General features: G+C 39.4%; 1 protein-coding gene across 8 annotated transcripts in view; it reads left to right on the top strand.

Annotated features, from left to right (window-relative positions):
* NREP (neuronal regeneration related protein) overlaps window positions 1-14,804 on the top strand; it is a 29,219-nt gene extending 14,415 nt beyond the window's left edge. For all 8 annotated transcript variants that reach the window (XM_012659530.1, XM_012659533.1, XM_012659537.1 and 5 more), the window contains 2 exons: window positions 8,700-8,777; window positions 13,070-14,804. In XM_012659530.1, coding sequence (XP_012514984.1) covers window positions 8,700-8,777; window positions 13,070-13,195 — 204 coding nt within the window. In that variant the 3' untranslated portion in view covers window positions 13,196-14,804. The remainder of the gene's footprint in view (window positions 1-8,699; window positions 8,778-13,069) is intronic.
* Window positions 14,805-15,033: the final 229 nt, after the last annotated feature.

Raw genomic sequence — 15,033 nt, 5'->3', positions numbered from 1 at the left:
TAAATGACCAGAACAGTGCAAGACGAGCATTGAACTGTGAAATGACTTTTGCTAAATGCTGAGGGGTTTGCAACTGCCAGCAGAAGAGGGTGCATTGATGGAAAGAGTGAATAGCTTCTCTAGGAATGAGCACTTCAGGAGAAAATGCAGACTTTCTGGAAACGTCTTGCACATGTCAATGAGAGGAATGCTTTGAAATGTCTTCAGACTCTTCAAAAGCAATTGGTTATCTAATCATCCACCCAGACCAAGAAAAATCCAAAATCCTATGTCTAGATAAATAAATATAATACTTATCTCACTAGCCCTTGAGATTTACCAAAATAAATAGGATTTAACAGAATAAATAGGATTTTTGAACAATTATTCTTCCATGTTGTTGGTGAAAATTTTCATAAGATATTAATGCATAGCACAATAATTTATGAACAGAAGGGAAGAAAAAATAGCATTCTTGGTGACTAGAAATTAGACTTATAATTATTCGAAGGTAGAACCCATCGTAGCATACCTAAAATTATTCAAACCAGCTAATAAAAGCAAGTCTAGATGTTTCCTATTAACCTTGGAATGTGCTTGGAAAAAGTCCTCCTACTCCAGATGTCTAGTATTGGAAAGCACGTCAACAGCATTACTCTGGTTTGTGGTGGAGAATACCACTCCGAAATTCACAAGTACAGTGTGGTGCGCTGGAGCATAATATAGAATTAGTATTCCAAGTTTTCTTTCTTTTCTTTTTTTTTTTTTAAGTACCTTAAGAGTAGGAGAAACGTCACAAGATGTAGTGTTTCTAATTTCTTGGTGACATATGAAAATCAATTTATGTAATGGAATAAGGTGGTCCAGACTTAGAACTCAGATGTGTTAAGTAAATATTTACTCTGGTTCCACTTCAGGGAGGTAAAAGATTTTATTAACATATTTGCTGAGGTCATGGGGGCAAGGAATAGCTTATGCTGTGCCTAAATGCCGGAGGGGCCTTTTTGCTGCAAGTTAACAAAGGCTAATTTTTTCTTTCTTCATTGAAAAGAGCAAATATCTTGTGGCTTTTACTTTTTTATTGTTCATTCACAACTGCATAATCTCAAACTAGAGTTTTAAAAGGCCACTTTATTTTTTTTTCCCTTTGTTTGGAAAGTCTCTTCTCAGATATAACTTATGAGGTTTGTTTCCAAGCATTATTCTCATACTTTTTCGCCTGGTTTACTTTGGGCCGTTATCGGCTGTGTGTACTTTGTTTTGTCTTCATTGCTGAAAAGAAAAATCACCCATTAAAAGTCGAGATTTGAAGTGTTGAACTTAATTCCTTGAGTCCAGTCCACAGTTTGGCTCTGGTTACTGTACCAGGCTGACCTCCAGTCCAGGGGAGGGTGCCTTGGCAGAAATCTGAAAATTCCTCGATCAGTAACTCCCTTTTTTGGATTTATGGAGTCTTTAGGTGGATTGCTTTGTGCTAAGCATGTTCCTGTTGGAAAGGAATGAGGCTGGGGTGAGAGGACGAGTTTGCGCAACATGAGTGTTTGCAGCTGACCTCGGCGTACACCGTGCTCAAATTAGCCAGCCGCTGCTGGGCACCATCAAAGCCCCGCAAACTCACGTAATGAATGGTTTTAAGTAGCGGTGAAAAAGAAAAGTTGGGTAATGTTGTTAACCTTTTCTGGCTTGCTCCTGACTTGATTTGATGCCCCCCCCCACCCCCTTGGAAAGTCTTTGCTGTTATTCTTAGAAATCAAATTTTAAAAGACTCTGCAGCCAAACAAGGAGAATATTATATTGTGGAACAGAATGACTGTGAAAGCTCTTTGTGCTGACGATTAATTTCACATGTAAACACTTTCCTTTGGTTGCCAGCGAGGAGATTTCCTTTTCCTTTCTCTGCCTAGTTGAAGTCTAGAAATAAAATTCCACAGCTGTCAGGTTCCCACATATTCGTCAGCGGCCTCTCAAGATGGCTTCACAATGAGCAGCGTGAATTGAGAGGATTCCACTATTAGAGTCTACACAGCTTGTTGCAGACAGCCCCAACTCAAAGCGAAGAATTATAAATCCTTTGCCTGCCTGACATGTCATGTTGGACAGTAACATAAGCTGCTGCGTAATATTGGTAAACGTGAACATTTTCTGTGCCTGTCGTGGGAATATGGACCCGAAGCGAAGCTAATGCCAGTGAGTTTAACTGAATTGTGAGCTGTCTTTCCCTTCCTTGTTGAAACACAGTTGTCTTCCCCAGCCCCTACTTCTGCGTAGTAAGGACTTGGGGGGCCATAGAAACTCTGGGAGTATCAGCAGGTATTCTGATACAGCAGAGCTGCAAAAGCCATCCTTTCTTTTCTAGCAGGATGGCATTTATGGCTACAGAGCACAGTAGTCAAGTGTTCATGTTCATAATGCTTTGTCTGTAATTACCCGTTGTTACCACCGCCAGCTCTTGTGTGTGTGTGTGTGTGTGTGTGTGTGTGTGTGTGTATGTTTAAATTAGGACAATGGTGCATGTTTCGTTTAGTTCCCAAGCCAGGATGGTTGCCAACCTAGGTCCTAACACTTTGCTCCCATTTTCCAAAATGTGCAGAGATTGTATATATCATCTGAATGCAGTGTTCTGCATGCTTATCATTTTGTCTTCCAGGGACAATGCATTTCCCCCACTGTGTGCTTCCTCTCCAAGCAGCATACACAGGGTTAGACAGATCTCTAACACTGGGTCTCTAGAGAGAGAGCGCAGTGCATCATCCTTTGGCAACATTTAATCTTTGATGTAATGCTGTTCAGAGAAAATGATCCTTGTAGCTCATTTATGGTTTCAGTTTACATTCTGCCCTCTCACATGACCAGCAACACCTGGGAGCAGAGTGGCTTTTGACGAAGCTTCTTAATAGTGCTGCTTCAAAGGGCATTTGCAGAAATGAAGTGCACGATATGCACATAAATTCTCCTTGAATTACAGTACTAGGTTTCGCAACTTCCTGGCCAATTAGGCGGAATAGAACATGTACGCATACAGACACACACTATTTAATTGGCAGGGTGATTGTGAAATATATGCCTTTGCTGCACAAGAATTAATTATGCAGGTTGGACACCTGCTGCCCTAGTCTGATTTTCTAATTGCAGGGAGTGGGCACCTCTCTTTGTTAAGTCATAAAAGGACCATGTGTCCATTTTTCAAACACATAGGACCTCACCAAGGATAAAGAATAATATTACAGTGGTGATCATTAGCAACCACGCCATGCAACATGTCTTTATGGCAGATTTCTGAAAAGGTATGTTAACGAATTAAGTAACATTTATGTATGTGGTGTATTTAGGCTCTGAATAAAGATATGACCCTGCCTTTAAGGATCATACTCCAAAGAAATATTGATAAAGACAATAATTGAACAAAGGAAAATACAAATTTAAAGTTAACAGATAGAATTCAAATTTTACATGTAATATAGTAGAAATGATAGGGAACATATCAAAGAACTTTTACATTGATTCTATATGTGGGCCATACTATTGGAAAATAAATAGCAAGCCTGGAAATGAAAAGCTTTAAAGAGGTTAAAAAAAGGATTTAACCAGTAATCTAGTTTGCATATTTTTTAGGATCTCAGAGGACTGGTTTCTGATTTTTACCACATTTTATTTTTCTAATTGGGAGCACTAGTTGACAGCTATTTATAATAGTTTATACCAAGTAATAATTACTGGCAAGCTAATTGTCTTATAGACTTAAAAGATGAAGTTACTTTTCGTGATTCACTTTCTTAGACTTCTAAAACAAGTCTAGAAAGGAGGAAGAAAAGAAAGAAAGGCAAACACCTGAGTATTTTATTCTAAGCTTGTAGGCTATGATAGACTATTGAAATTTAAGTACCCGGCTAGCAAATACCTTTAAAAGAAACAATAAGAAATAGCACATATTCCCCATAAACCGTATTTAAATATGTAGTGTGTTTAAATATATTCAGTATACTTGAAAGCATAAAGTTAGTTTTACCTAAGAGTTGCTCATGGATATCCAAGTGCATATCGATCATGATTACTATATTTAAACCAATGTGATTCTTCATATCATTTCATTGTTTTTAAACTTAATCATCAGTGAGATAAACATAGAATTGTAGAAAAAGATGCATTAACCCAGTGACAAGTGTAAATACTCACACTTACCCAGAATTCAAGCAGAACGTTTGCATATTCTCCAAATTAAAATAATAAAATTTTCCTTTCCCACTACATTTTCCACCAACATTCATATTTTCTTAATTGTTCGGGGGATAGCTTGCTTCTCTGATTTCCTAATTGACTTCTGGAAGAATAGTATTCTAGAGGGTTGAGGATTTTGTTTATTTAAGAACAAACAATTGTTTATTTTATACATGGAAGAAGACATATTAATACTTTAAAAGAAGACATACTTCTCTTGTGAAGATTTGTGCAGACTTTGGATTTACTTGTTTAATAAAACAACAATTTTGAGGTGTTCCTGTGTGTAATACCCAGAACACTTAAATTTTCAGGATACAAACCACCACCACCAACAACAAAAGAGAGACAACTCAGTAAATTGTAAAAGACAGTTAATTTAATTGGTCTTCATGAGAAACACAAACTTGGATTCAGAGGAATGAATGAATGGCATACGGTAGATCCACATGTCCATCTTTGGAGCATCAGCTGACTAGTAGGAAGAAGAATGAGCAGCTTTATAGCCCAGTGAGCACAGACGGACTCCAGAAAGAGAGATCAGCTTACCAGTTTTCTGACTCTCGTATTATCAGCACTGAAAAACCTCAATCACAGGATCACTGTCAGCTCCTATTGTTCTGAGCTAGTTAGAAAACTGAGGGCACAGAAACCTATGGGGTCACATTGGTCTTGATACTGTTGTGGCTTCTGAGAGTTGCAGGAGACCTGGCCACAGGAGCACTTGCCCACGTGGAGCTCATAACGCCCTTATCCCTCACCCTTTTATCATCCTTGGCTTGCATCTGACAGCCATCAGATGCCCTCCCAGATCTGCTCACTGCCACCCCCATTTCCTCTTGTTGCCACCACTACTGGATATTATGCTAAATGTTGGATTTGTTTGTTGTTTAGTCTGTTGGTACATGTTCCAGCAGCTATTACATTTGACATAACCTGTATGTTTCTTTTTTTTTGTTGTCGCACTTAAAGCACACTCTGTTGAGTTTGCTAGGGCTGCCATAACAAAGTGCCACAGAGTGGGTGGCTTCAACAACAAACTATTTTCTCACAATCTGGAGACTACAAGTCTGAGATCAAGATACCAGCAGGGTTGGTGTCTTCTGAGGTCTCTCTCCATGGGTTACAGATAACTGTCTTCTACTTGTATCTTCACATGGTCTCTTCTCTCTGTATGTCCTAATCTCTTCTTAGAAGGACATCGATCACTTTGGATTAGGGCTTACCCTGATGTCCTCCTTTAACTTAATTACCTCTATAAAACCCAGTCTCCAAATACAGTCGTGTTCTGAGGTACTGGGGGTTAGGACCTCAGCATATGAATTTTGAGGAGCACAAGTCAGCCCCTCACACATTTTTAAAATGATCTTTTTATGGGTTGATCACCTCTGCTGTACTCACACCACCACCCCAAGACTTGAGCTTCTAGAAGGCAGGAACTCTTTCTCTTGCAATTCCCTAGAACCTAACACATCATCCACCACATTCAGCTCTTTCATGAACTCTTGGTGAACGAAGGCATGGAAATTAGTAAGAAATTTGAAGTTGAAAAGTAACATTGTGTCCCTGACTGCCAGCAGTAGAACTTGGGGCTAGAAGATGTTCAGATGAGAAGATTGGTGCAGAGAAAATGCAATACATTCAAACTGACACCTGTTGACAGAAGGGCTCATGATTGTTGCTTGTGACTACCTATTCTCCATGTCCAGCACTGGGTTGAAGTGAGGGTTGAGGACCTTGTGGAATACCGAAGTTCAGGTTCAAGTCATTTCAGAGCAAGAATAATGATTATCAATAGATCTTTTCTCTTAAGCCCTTCATTTTAGAGTCTCAAAATACCACAGGTATAGGCAAGAAACAAGCTGTAATGTAGAGAGATAGTATTTATTTCCTATAATCTACTACCATTTCTGAAAACCAACTGTGCTTAAAAGAAAAATATCCCCTTCAGATACTGTGTCCATGCATATGCTGAGTTTTTAGATACCAACCAAGCAGGTTTTAAGAATGTAACTGAGACTCCTCTTTCCCTAGCATTTTTGGCTGAAGGTTCTGACTTTGAAGGAGATTTGAAGAACTTACCAGAAGGCCAAAGCAACATTCATTTTTCTTAAAGTACACAATGATTAGTTTATGATTCAAACACTGAAACATGCCAAATTGGAAATGCCCTTGACCAATTTAACAAATACATTTAAGGGAGAAAGTTTCCTTAGTCATGGGTTTCGCTATCAGACACTCATGTTCCCAAGTTCTTTGGCAAAAATTATTGATTGTTTTTCTAAACAAAGGGAGAGCTCTTGGAAAAACAAATTGTTAGAAAAAGAGTAATGATTCTGAGAGGCAAGCTATTTTCTCCTACACATTACTTGGGGGGGTTAGGATTAATCCCTTGAACCTAGAAGTTAAAAGCTAAAGTGGTGTCATTAGAATATCTCAGAAAAGCACAGGAACACAAAAATGGTTTACTTGATTTTGCTTTTAATTGCTTCCTATGCCTACTAAGTTTTTACATGTACTTTTATCAATGTTTTTGATTTCCAACAGAACTCGATTTCTTACTAATATTTGTAATATTTTAAATTGTACTTAAAACTTGCTTTTTAAAGTGACAATATAGGAAGATAATCATTTTATATCCACTTATATTAAGTGAACTTACAGTTGATCCCAAGTTGGAGTCTGCTAAAGTTAAGCCCAAACTGGGGTTTTCTGTGCTAGGACTTTGTTTTAAGCCTGGAAAAGAACTTGTGTATTTTAGTTCGTAATTTTGTTTTCTTCACCTATTCCTGGCTAAGGGGAATGTCAGGGAATGTCTGCCTGTCCCAAACAAGGCAGATGGTGGAATACTTCCAGAAGGAGCTGAGCAAAGGATGGGAAATCTGGGGAAGAGGAAGGTGGCTGGGGTTGGGGGAACTGCATGGCTCAGAAAGCAGACCCTGTCCAAAGTGAGATGATAGTTCCAGTTCTTGCAGGATGAGCTCTCAAATATTTAAGACCCAAATGTGGGTGGTGGCTGTGGACTGGTGTAATTTTGAGGGAGAGTTGGTAGGCGATTTTCATTCTTGGATAATGCGAGGGCAGGCAGTGGAAAGAACTGAGGTTTAGAATCTGGAAACCTAGTTTCAGTTCCAGTCTTATCCTACCTACACTGACTGTGTGACTTTGGGCAAGGCAATTGATCTTTCCGAATTTCAGTTTCGTCATCTGCGTAATGGTAATAGGACCTATGCATAGGCTTATTGCCAGGATAAAGTAGGTAGTGTATGCAAAATAGCTTTGTAAGCTGGGATGCACTGTAAATATTACTGGTATAGAGCAAAAATGGTTACTGTTCAATTATCCCAAAGAATAAACACAACCATCTGCAGTTCCTACCTCAACCCCTCTGACCAAATGGATTGATTGGGGCATACAAGACATTGCAGTTGACTCAGGGTTAGGCTACGTCATCTAGCGCTTCCAAAAACGAAACTGACATCTAAGTCTGTTTGCTGATCTGTTGAGATGTGACTCTTAATTATTGTTTAGTAAATGTGAGGCTACATACAGAAATTAGAGAATCAGAACTGGAGGAAATCTTACCTAATATTCATCCTCTCCCTTTGAGCGGGACTATATCAAATGTGAATTAGTCCTGACAGATGGTTGTTGGGTTCTGTTTCTAAATTTTTTTAAAGAAGACTTCACAGTTTTTCTGTCTAAATTCTTTTAGTAATTTAACAATTCTTATGCTGAGTTTTTCCTTATAGCTGACCTAAATCTGTAGTTGTAATTTTTAAGTCCTTTCCCCCATTCCTGTCTTGCTGGGGATGGAGAACAGCTGGTCAGCAACCTCATGCTAATCTCCCTTTGTATATTTAAAGAAGAGTTACTCATTTCCACTCCTTCGCTCCACCTCCTCCCACCCCCCGAACTCATGAGCTAGTATTCTCCAAATCATTCATGGCAATGCTGCCCATCTCCCACCCCTCCCTCAGATGCTCGGCTGTTCAGGCAGCTGGGCAGAGTGTGTTGTCAGTGGCCACATGGGCGTGGAGAGAATCAGGGCTGCTTCTTCCTTTCCTCCTTTCCTTTGTGTGTAATCTTTAGCTTTCTCATAAATGATCAGGATAACCCCACTTTGACGGATTCATGACACAACATAAACATAGAATTTTGCAAGGACACTTACCATAGGTTCCTTTGAAAGTTAGGCCTCCCCGGTGACTTAGTGCACTCAGCAGACATGCCATTAAGCTGCTACGTTAATTGCTAAAGAGAACATTGATTGATATCTCTTCTCTGTTGGACTTAGTCTTGGAAGACATTGACTCTCTTGAGTACAGTGTATATTCAGAAGCACACTAACAATTTTCAAGAGTTAATGGGTTCCCCAGCGCTCTAAGTTGCAATCGGGAAATAAGTGACTACTGAGGAGAATTGAGTTCATTAAGCTGATCCCATGTGGTTTTATAGTGGATCTTGTTTTTAATATGAATATGTGTGCTTTCATGTCTCTATAGGTTTATTACCCAGGACTCTGTGTCTGGGTCAGTCAAGAACCATTTCCAAACAAGGAAATGGCAGGAAGGCTTCCTCAGGTAAGATCCCAGCTACCATGTTCTTAACACTGTTTTCAATTTAGAAGCAATTAAAAAAAATCAGAGTTATTTCTTTTCATTTTAATGTCTATTATAAGCTGCTATAGTAATTCATTAATCTGATACTATGATGACCTTGGAAAGAACATATATTAAAAAAAAAAACATGTCCTGTAGTCCTATGACTCTTAAAGTTCACATTATCTTCCTTTCTTAAGAAATAAGTCAAAAGCAAATTTTCGCTTAAAAATCATGGAATCGATATATCAAATGTTCACGTTACAGGTTTTAAATTTGTTCCATTCCTGGTTAGACTAACTCAAATATGACAGTCAAACTAAAAGATCTCTTAAAAGATAAGATGATAACATATTTGTCTGCTAATGATGCCTAAATGTCTGATAAGATTACCCATGAAACAAAATGGGAAGAACATAACAAGACTGTTATATTTCTTTGTCCTAAGTTTTAGGCCTAAAAAGAAAATTTGTATAATCATGATGTCTTTGTTCTGGCATGTTAGATGTGACAATTCTCTGCCTTAAATAAATTTGTAAAATTTATATATTAGGTTTTAGCACCATTTCTGAAACAAACAAAAAAACATTGACCAGTTTTACTGTAGATATCTTGGACGTTGCTTATTAGGGTAAATTTCCATTTGACCTCAAGCAGGAGGATTGTACTTTTTACCAATGACCTGCTGATTTTGCAGTTAATAAAGAAAAATAAAGTCCATTGAAAATAAAATTTCTATTTGAAAGTTTTACACGTGTAATTGACCAATGGCCTTGCCGGCCTTCCTCAGCTATTACTAGCATTTCAATGTTTAAGAAAAGTCTTATTTACACTAAATGGGTTCAACAATTCCCTATCTTATACTGACAGGCAGAAGTTGAAGAGGTTGTGTCAACTGGCAGTTTGCACTGAAAGAAAACAATCCTAAATCACTTTTAATCTTTCAGAGAATTTCTGAAGGTCAAGGTTGAAATCATTGGCAGGAAAGTAGGTGAACAAAATGGTTTGGCCCTGCCCGAGCTAGACTTGCACAGATCTTGTAGAGAGAGTTGGAGTAGAAAAGAGCTGAGATAGTAGAGCCTTACTTAAAGCACACCCACACCCCACCACCTCCCCACTACCAACCAGCAGCAGTATAACCTTAAACATCTTTACTGTGCCAGATCAGGGCACAATTCCCCTGAGGCAGCTGAGGGTAAGATGGGAAACAAAGTACAATATAGCCTTTTTGTTAGTTCTTGCCTTATTCAGACATCCAAAGGTCCTTTCTTTGATACTGGCGACATCGACCAGAAGGGCAAGACTAAGTGAAACTCCTCAATGAGATCAACAGTGCCTCCCTTAACTCTTGCAAAGCCAGTCCAGGCGCTAGGTCTTGCCTACCCTGAGGCATGCTCCAAGGGGTGGGCACGGTGTATTGTGGGATTCAGGTCTTCTGCTATTTTAAGTTCTTTCCTTTCTAAATAATGGAATAGTATTTTAAGCATGATGTGTTTGTCCTTTTCCCATCAATTTCCTTCTGGAAAAACGTATCTTTGCATAATTGTAAGAAAAATAATCTTGATGTACTTGGTCCAAAGCACATTATTGAATAACTGGGGATTAATCTCCTAGCAGGGAGGGCCATCCACCCTCAGGCAAGGCCACTGGAGTGACCTCCAGGAGAGCCAGTCTGTGGGAGCCACTGAACATATCGCTCCTCAACCCCGAAGCCTTCTAGATTACTCAAGTCCCTGAGTCCTGCAAAGATCACTGTGTGCTGGATGATGGAAGCACGATTTCCTCCATGGCTGGAATATTTTTGCCTGAATTCTTGTAAGGTCTGATTTCTGGAGAAATAAGATGTCATTGTGTTCTTTCTTCAAAATATATCCTCCCCTTGTTGCAGAAGCCTAAAATTCCTTTAGTAGGGGGCAGAAAAACTATTCTTTAAAAAAAGTAGGGGGGCAGTCAGGGGAGGAGGATTGAAATGTAGTAAATCGAGGGCTCCAACGGGAGGATGCACAGAACTTTGTCTTCTCAGGACCTCTTCCACGTTGGGTTCTGGGCCCTCAGGGGACTTGAGTAGCGCACCTCTCTGCGTGACTTGCCACCGTTGCTTGCCAGGTCCAGTCACCTGAGTGTCTCCTGTACAGTAAGTTAACAAAGGACAAAATGGGCAGGGACTGTTTTTGTTTCTGTTTTAATCTCTGTAGGCCTAAAATCTAATCGAGTGCTCAAGCCATAGTAGGCACTCAGAACATGAATAATGAATGAAGAAATTCGTGAGTATTTGGGGACCTCAAAAGAGGAAAAATAGTAAAAATGGTAAATTCAGATCTCAAATGATCTCTTTCACTTTTTTTTCCTGGAAGTACCTCTTCCCAAATCCCCAGCTCTTTATTTCATTTTGTTGTATATTTTTCATGGACATAAAAGATTAGCAAAACAAACTTATATAGAGACACAGACGAATGTTCTGTATATTCACTTCTGAACAGACTAAGTCTGAACTGAAGAGGCAGTTTTAAGGCTAGCTGTTAAAGAGTGTAATTGTTGAGTGAGATAATGTTTGCGAACTTTTGATTTTCCTTCCTTCCTGGTCTGTGACAATTAACAGCTGTTGAACTCTTCATTTGTCCAAAACCTAAGTTTGTCATATCCTGAACCATGCTAATTGGTTGATTGGGGGATGGGGGGCGGTGGCAGCATTATTGTAAAGATATCAGGATTACAGTAGATTTCTTTTTTTTTTTAATTTTGGGGATTGTGTACCAAAATTTCAAGATCGAAATTATTTTCACAACTTCAATGAACTACTCAATATTGTGCTTTTGGAAATTGTATCTAGATCCTTAAGGGTGTGTGAATGATGAATCATATTTTCATTTAATTTTCTGTTTTGGTCACATTAGTATTTAATGATACCAAAACAACCTCTAAAACCACAACCCAAGACTGGATTTTATATACATCCTAAAAATGTTGTATGCTCTTAAGTTTGAGATTTTTAAATACAAAATTTAGGCACATCAGATGTTTAATATGGAAAATCTAGACAGTAAAGTAAGACTTCTTAAAGTTAAATTATCCGTTGCGTTTAATTCACCCTCGAGCTGCTGAAAATATTTATTCAGTTTTGAGTTGTTTAGGAGTTTCTGGCTTCTGGATTCTTCCTAAAAAGAAATTCAAATGTGGTAATTTACACATCACAAAGTAAGATTATCACTTTAATCCAAGTGCTCACATCTACTCAAATTGGCTTACCAAAACTGTCCTGTTAGAACATATGATCTGAGCAAAAAAAAAACAAAACAAAAAGCCAGATCTTTTAAAACCACAAAGAATAATTTTTTTCCCCAAGAAAACTCCAATAATCAATGCTTTAGCTAGAAGAGAGACTGTTGTCAAATCTTCACTGTGTTCCTATCTGAACAGAACATTAAATGTATTTGCGGTAAATTAAGACCCTTATTTGTATCGCTTGCAGCAAGTGGGCTTCATCGCCCTGTGCTTTTGCTGTCTGGTTATGACGGAGCACTCCCCTCACCCTACCATGGTGGCTGGCCAGTAGTCACCCTGAGGTTGAATTATTCTAGTCAGAAACACACAAAACTCACTCATCAGGATTGTGAGGAGAGACTTAGAACAGGCACAGTCAGTCCGGACCAGCGGAATCCCACCGTCTTCTGGCCTTGGTTGCCCACTGCAGCCACTGCCCGGCCCCTCACCCTACTTCCCTCCCAGACACTCCCATCTTTGGTGCCCACTTCTGGTTCTGACGTTAGGGCCCATGTGGGATGTGCCAACTGCTTACAGAATAAACCATACATAGATAAGATGTAGGAAAGTTGTGTTTTTAAATATTTTTATTATATATTCGAAAACAGACTATTAATCCCCTCCATCACACCCACTGAATTCTTTATTAAAAAAAAAAATCTATTAACACTCCTATAAGCACCTCTCTGATGTCGGGCCCTATCTGATACTAGAAACTATCCCCAGAAACCTGGGTCTGGGGAACGCTGCTTCTCACGTGGCCGGCACCACCATGAGAGAAGCACTTTGTTTTACTGAAGCGAAGACAGCCAGTTTCATTACTTCATGCCCCCACAGACCTAATATTTACATTCAGGTGAACTGTGTTTAATATGTAAACTCTGTTTGCAAAACAGTGGGAGTTCAAGGGTAAAATGTGGGCAGAAGAAGCAAAATTTAAAAAAATGGTTTCAGAAGCACGACTGAATTTGTCTTTTTGTGTGTCTGTCTGTGTGGGTCCACCTGCCTTGCAGGGAAGACTTCCCGTCCCAAAAGAAGTGAACCGCAAGAAGAAGGATGTGACGGCTGCTGCCTCCCTGACTCCACCGGGTGGCAATGGACTCCACTCCCCGGGAATCAGTTACCTCCACTTTTTTTAATCGTAACACCTCCATTTGTATTACATATGGTGTATGGGTATTGATGAGGTCATGGTATCATATATGGGATTTTTTTCTGTGTAAATCATCAAGTATAAGAAGAAACTATGGGACTCTGAGCCTTGCTTTAGAGAATTTACAGTGGACAAATAGCTATCATCAAACCAGTTTTTAATCATTCTGACTCAAGTGAAAACGCTCAGAATTTCACACTGTGAATCCACGTTTACAACCCTTACAGGTGGGCCTCCAGGCCTGGTTCGCTACAACAATGTCTTCCACAACTCAAACTCCCACCGTGCTCACACAACCGGTCCACTCCCGCCTTTCACTCACACAGCTCCCGACTGCTTCTTGCAGAGGCTGAGAGTCCCCATTTTTTTTTTCATTTAGATGTAACAAGCCTAGTAGTTTATGTTCATCAATTGTCTGTATATCTCTATATTTTATCCATGTACTCTTTTGATGTATAGAAGTAGTTTGAAACTCATTGTTTCCTTGTGGTAAGTGACCGAGATGCTGCCACAGGACCTGAGACACTGATGAATGGTGCTATTTTGGACTTTCAACATGCTCCTTGGCGAGGTAGCTCTGATGGAGTTATTTTTTATTTCCATGTTCTAAGAAGGTGTTGGTACTCTGTTTCCCTGAATGTTGTTCTCTAGACTGGATTGACTTGTTTTCCTTGTGTCTTCAGTGTGGCTTTCTTCCTCAGTGTTGTAGGTTGAGTGAATGCTACCAGAGTGTGAGAGGCTATTGTCTCATTGGCTGGCACTCACAGACATGCAGTCACGGGAGCAATCACAAAACTGTAATCGACTTACCAAATCTATTCCTTCACGTAGCCTCGCCTGCCTAACTTAGAGAAAGAAAAGCAATAATTTTACAGGCGTTTTGAGGTGTCTCTTTGAGTTCTTTTTGTTTGAAAGGATATTTGGGGGGAAAGGGCAAAACTCTTTTTTAATATGCCCTCTGAAAAAAAAAAAATCCAAAACAGCGGCATCTGAGTAGGAATATGAAAATTACACCTTTTCCAAAAATGAAGTTGGAAAAAATGTCTTTACAAAATAATAATAATTAAAAAAAAATGGCAGAGTGCTCTTCTTTGGCGGTTTTGATAAGCATGGTGTAGATTTTACATTTTTGTCCTTGCTCCCAGTGAAGTGGATAAACAAAATAAAATACCATCTACTCATGGAATGTTGTTGTGTTAGCCAGTCTGAAAGCCCACCTTAATTTTTATATAACTGTCTTTTAGCTCTTCCTTTGACAGGGCAGGCCTTGTTCTGAACTGTTCTGCTTCTGACTGTTTAACACCGACAACGCATGCACTGCACTTCTTCGTTCTCTTCTCGCTCTCCCATTGGCCTGAGTTTCTCGTGCGTCCCCCCGCCCCACCCTTTGTTAGAATAGGTATATCAGCTGTGTAAATAGAGCAAGAAACAGTATTCTGCATCTGTGGCATTTATGTAGAGTTGCAGTTGTGTACTGCTGAAAATGCAGGCTTTTGTAACAATGTGATCTTTACTGATGCACTCATGACAAGTACCCAATGTATTTTAGCTATTTTAGTAGTATTTGTTCAATAAATATGCAAGCTGTAAGGTAACTGACTGATTCGGCTCATCATTGAAGAAGTCTGCTTTTGAACGCCTTCCCTGGTTCGTGCTAATTCATGTGTTCCCAGAGCCCCAAAAGTCAGGCCAGGAAACCCAAGGGCAAATATCAAAACAGATAGAATCAACTCTGCCTTTCATGCATTTTCCCTTTGGACGGTTTTATGAGATTAGGGGCTAGGCAGTAGCTCATTAAGATAGTATTTGCAGAGCTGCCTCTGG

This window comes from Propithecus coquereli, unplaced genomic scaffold, assembly GCF_000956105.1.
Source record: "Propithecus coquereli isolate 6110/MARCELLA unplaced genomic scaffold, Pcoq_1.0 Scaffold62, whole genome shotgun sequence".
Classification (NCBI taxonomy): domain Eukaryota; kingdom Metazoa; phylum Chordata; class Mammalia; order Primates; family Indriidae; genus Propithecus; species Propithecus coquereli.
The sequence above is the reverse complement of the archived record's forward strand: the minus strand, read 5'-3'. Positions and strand labels throughout refer to the sequence as shown.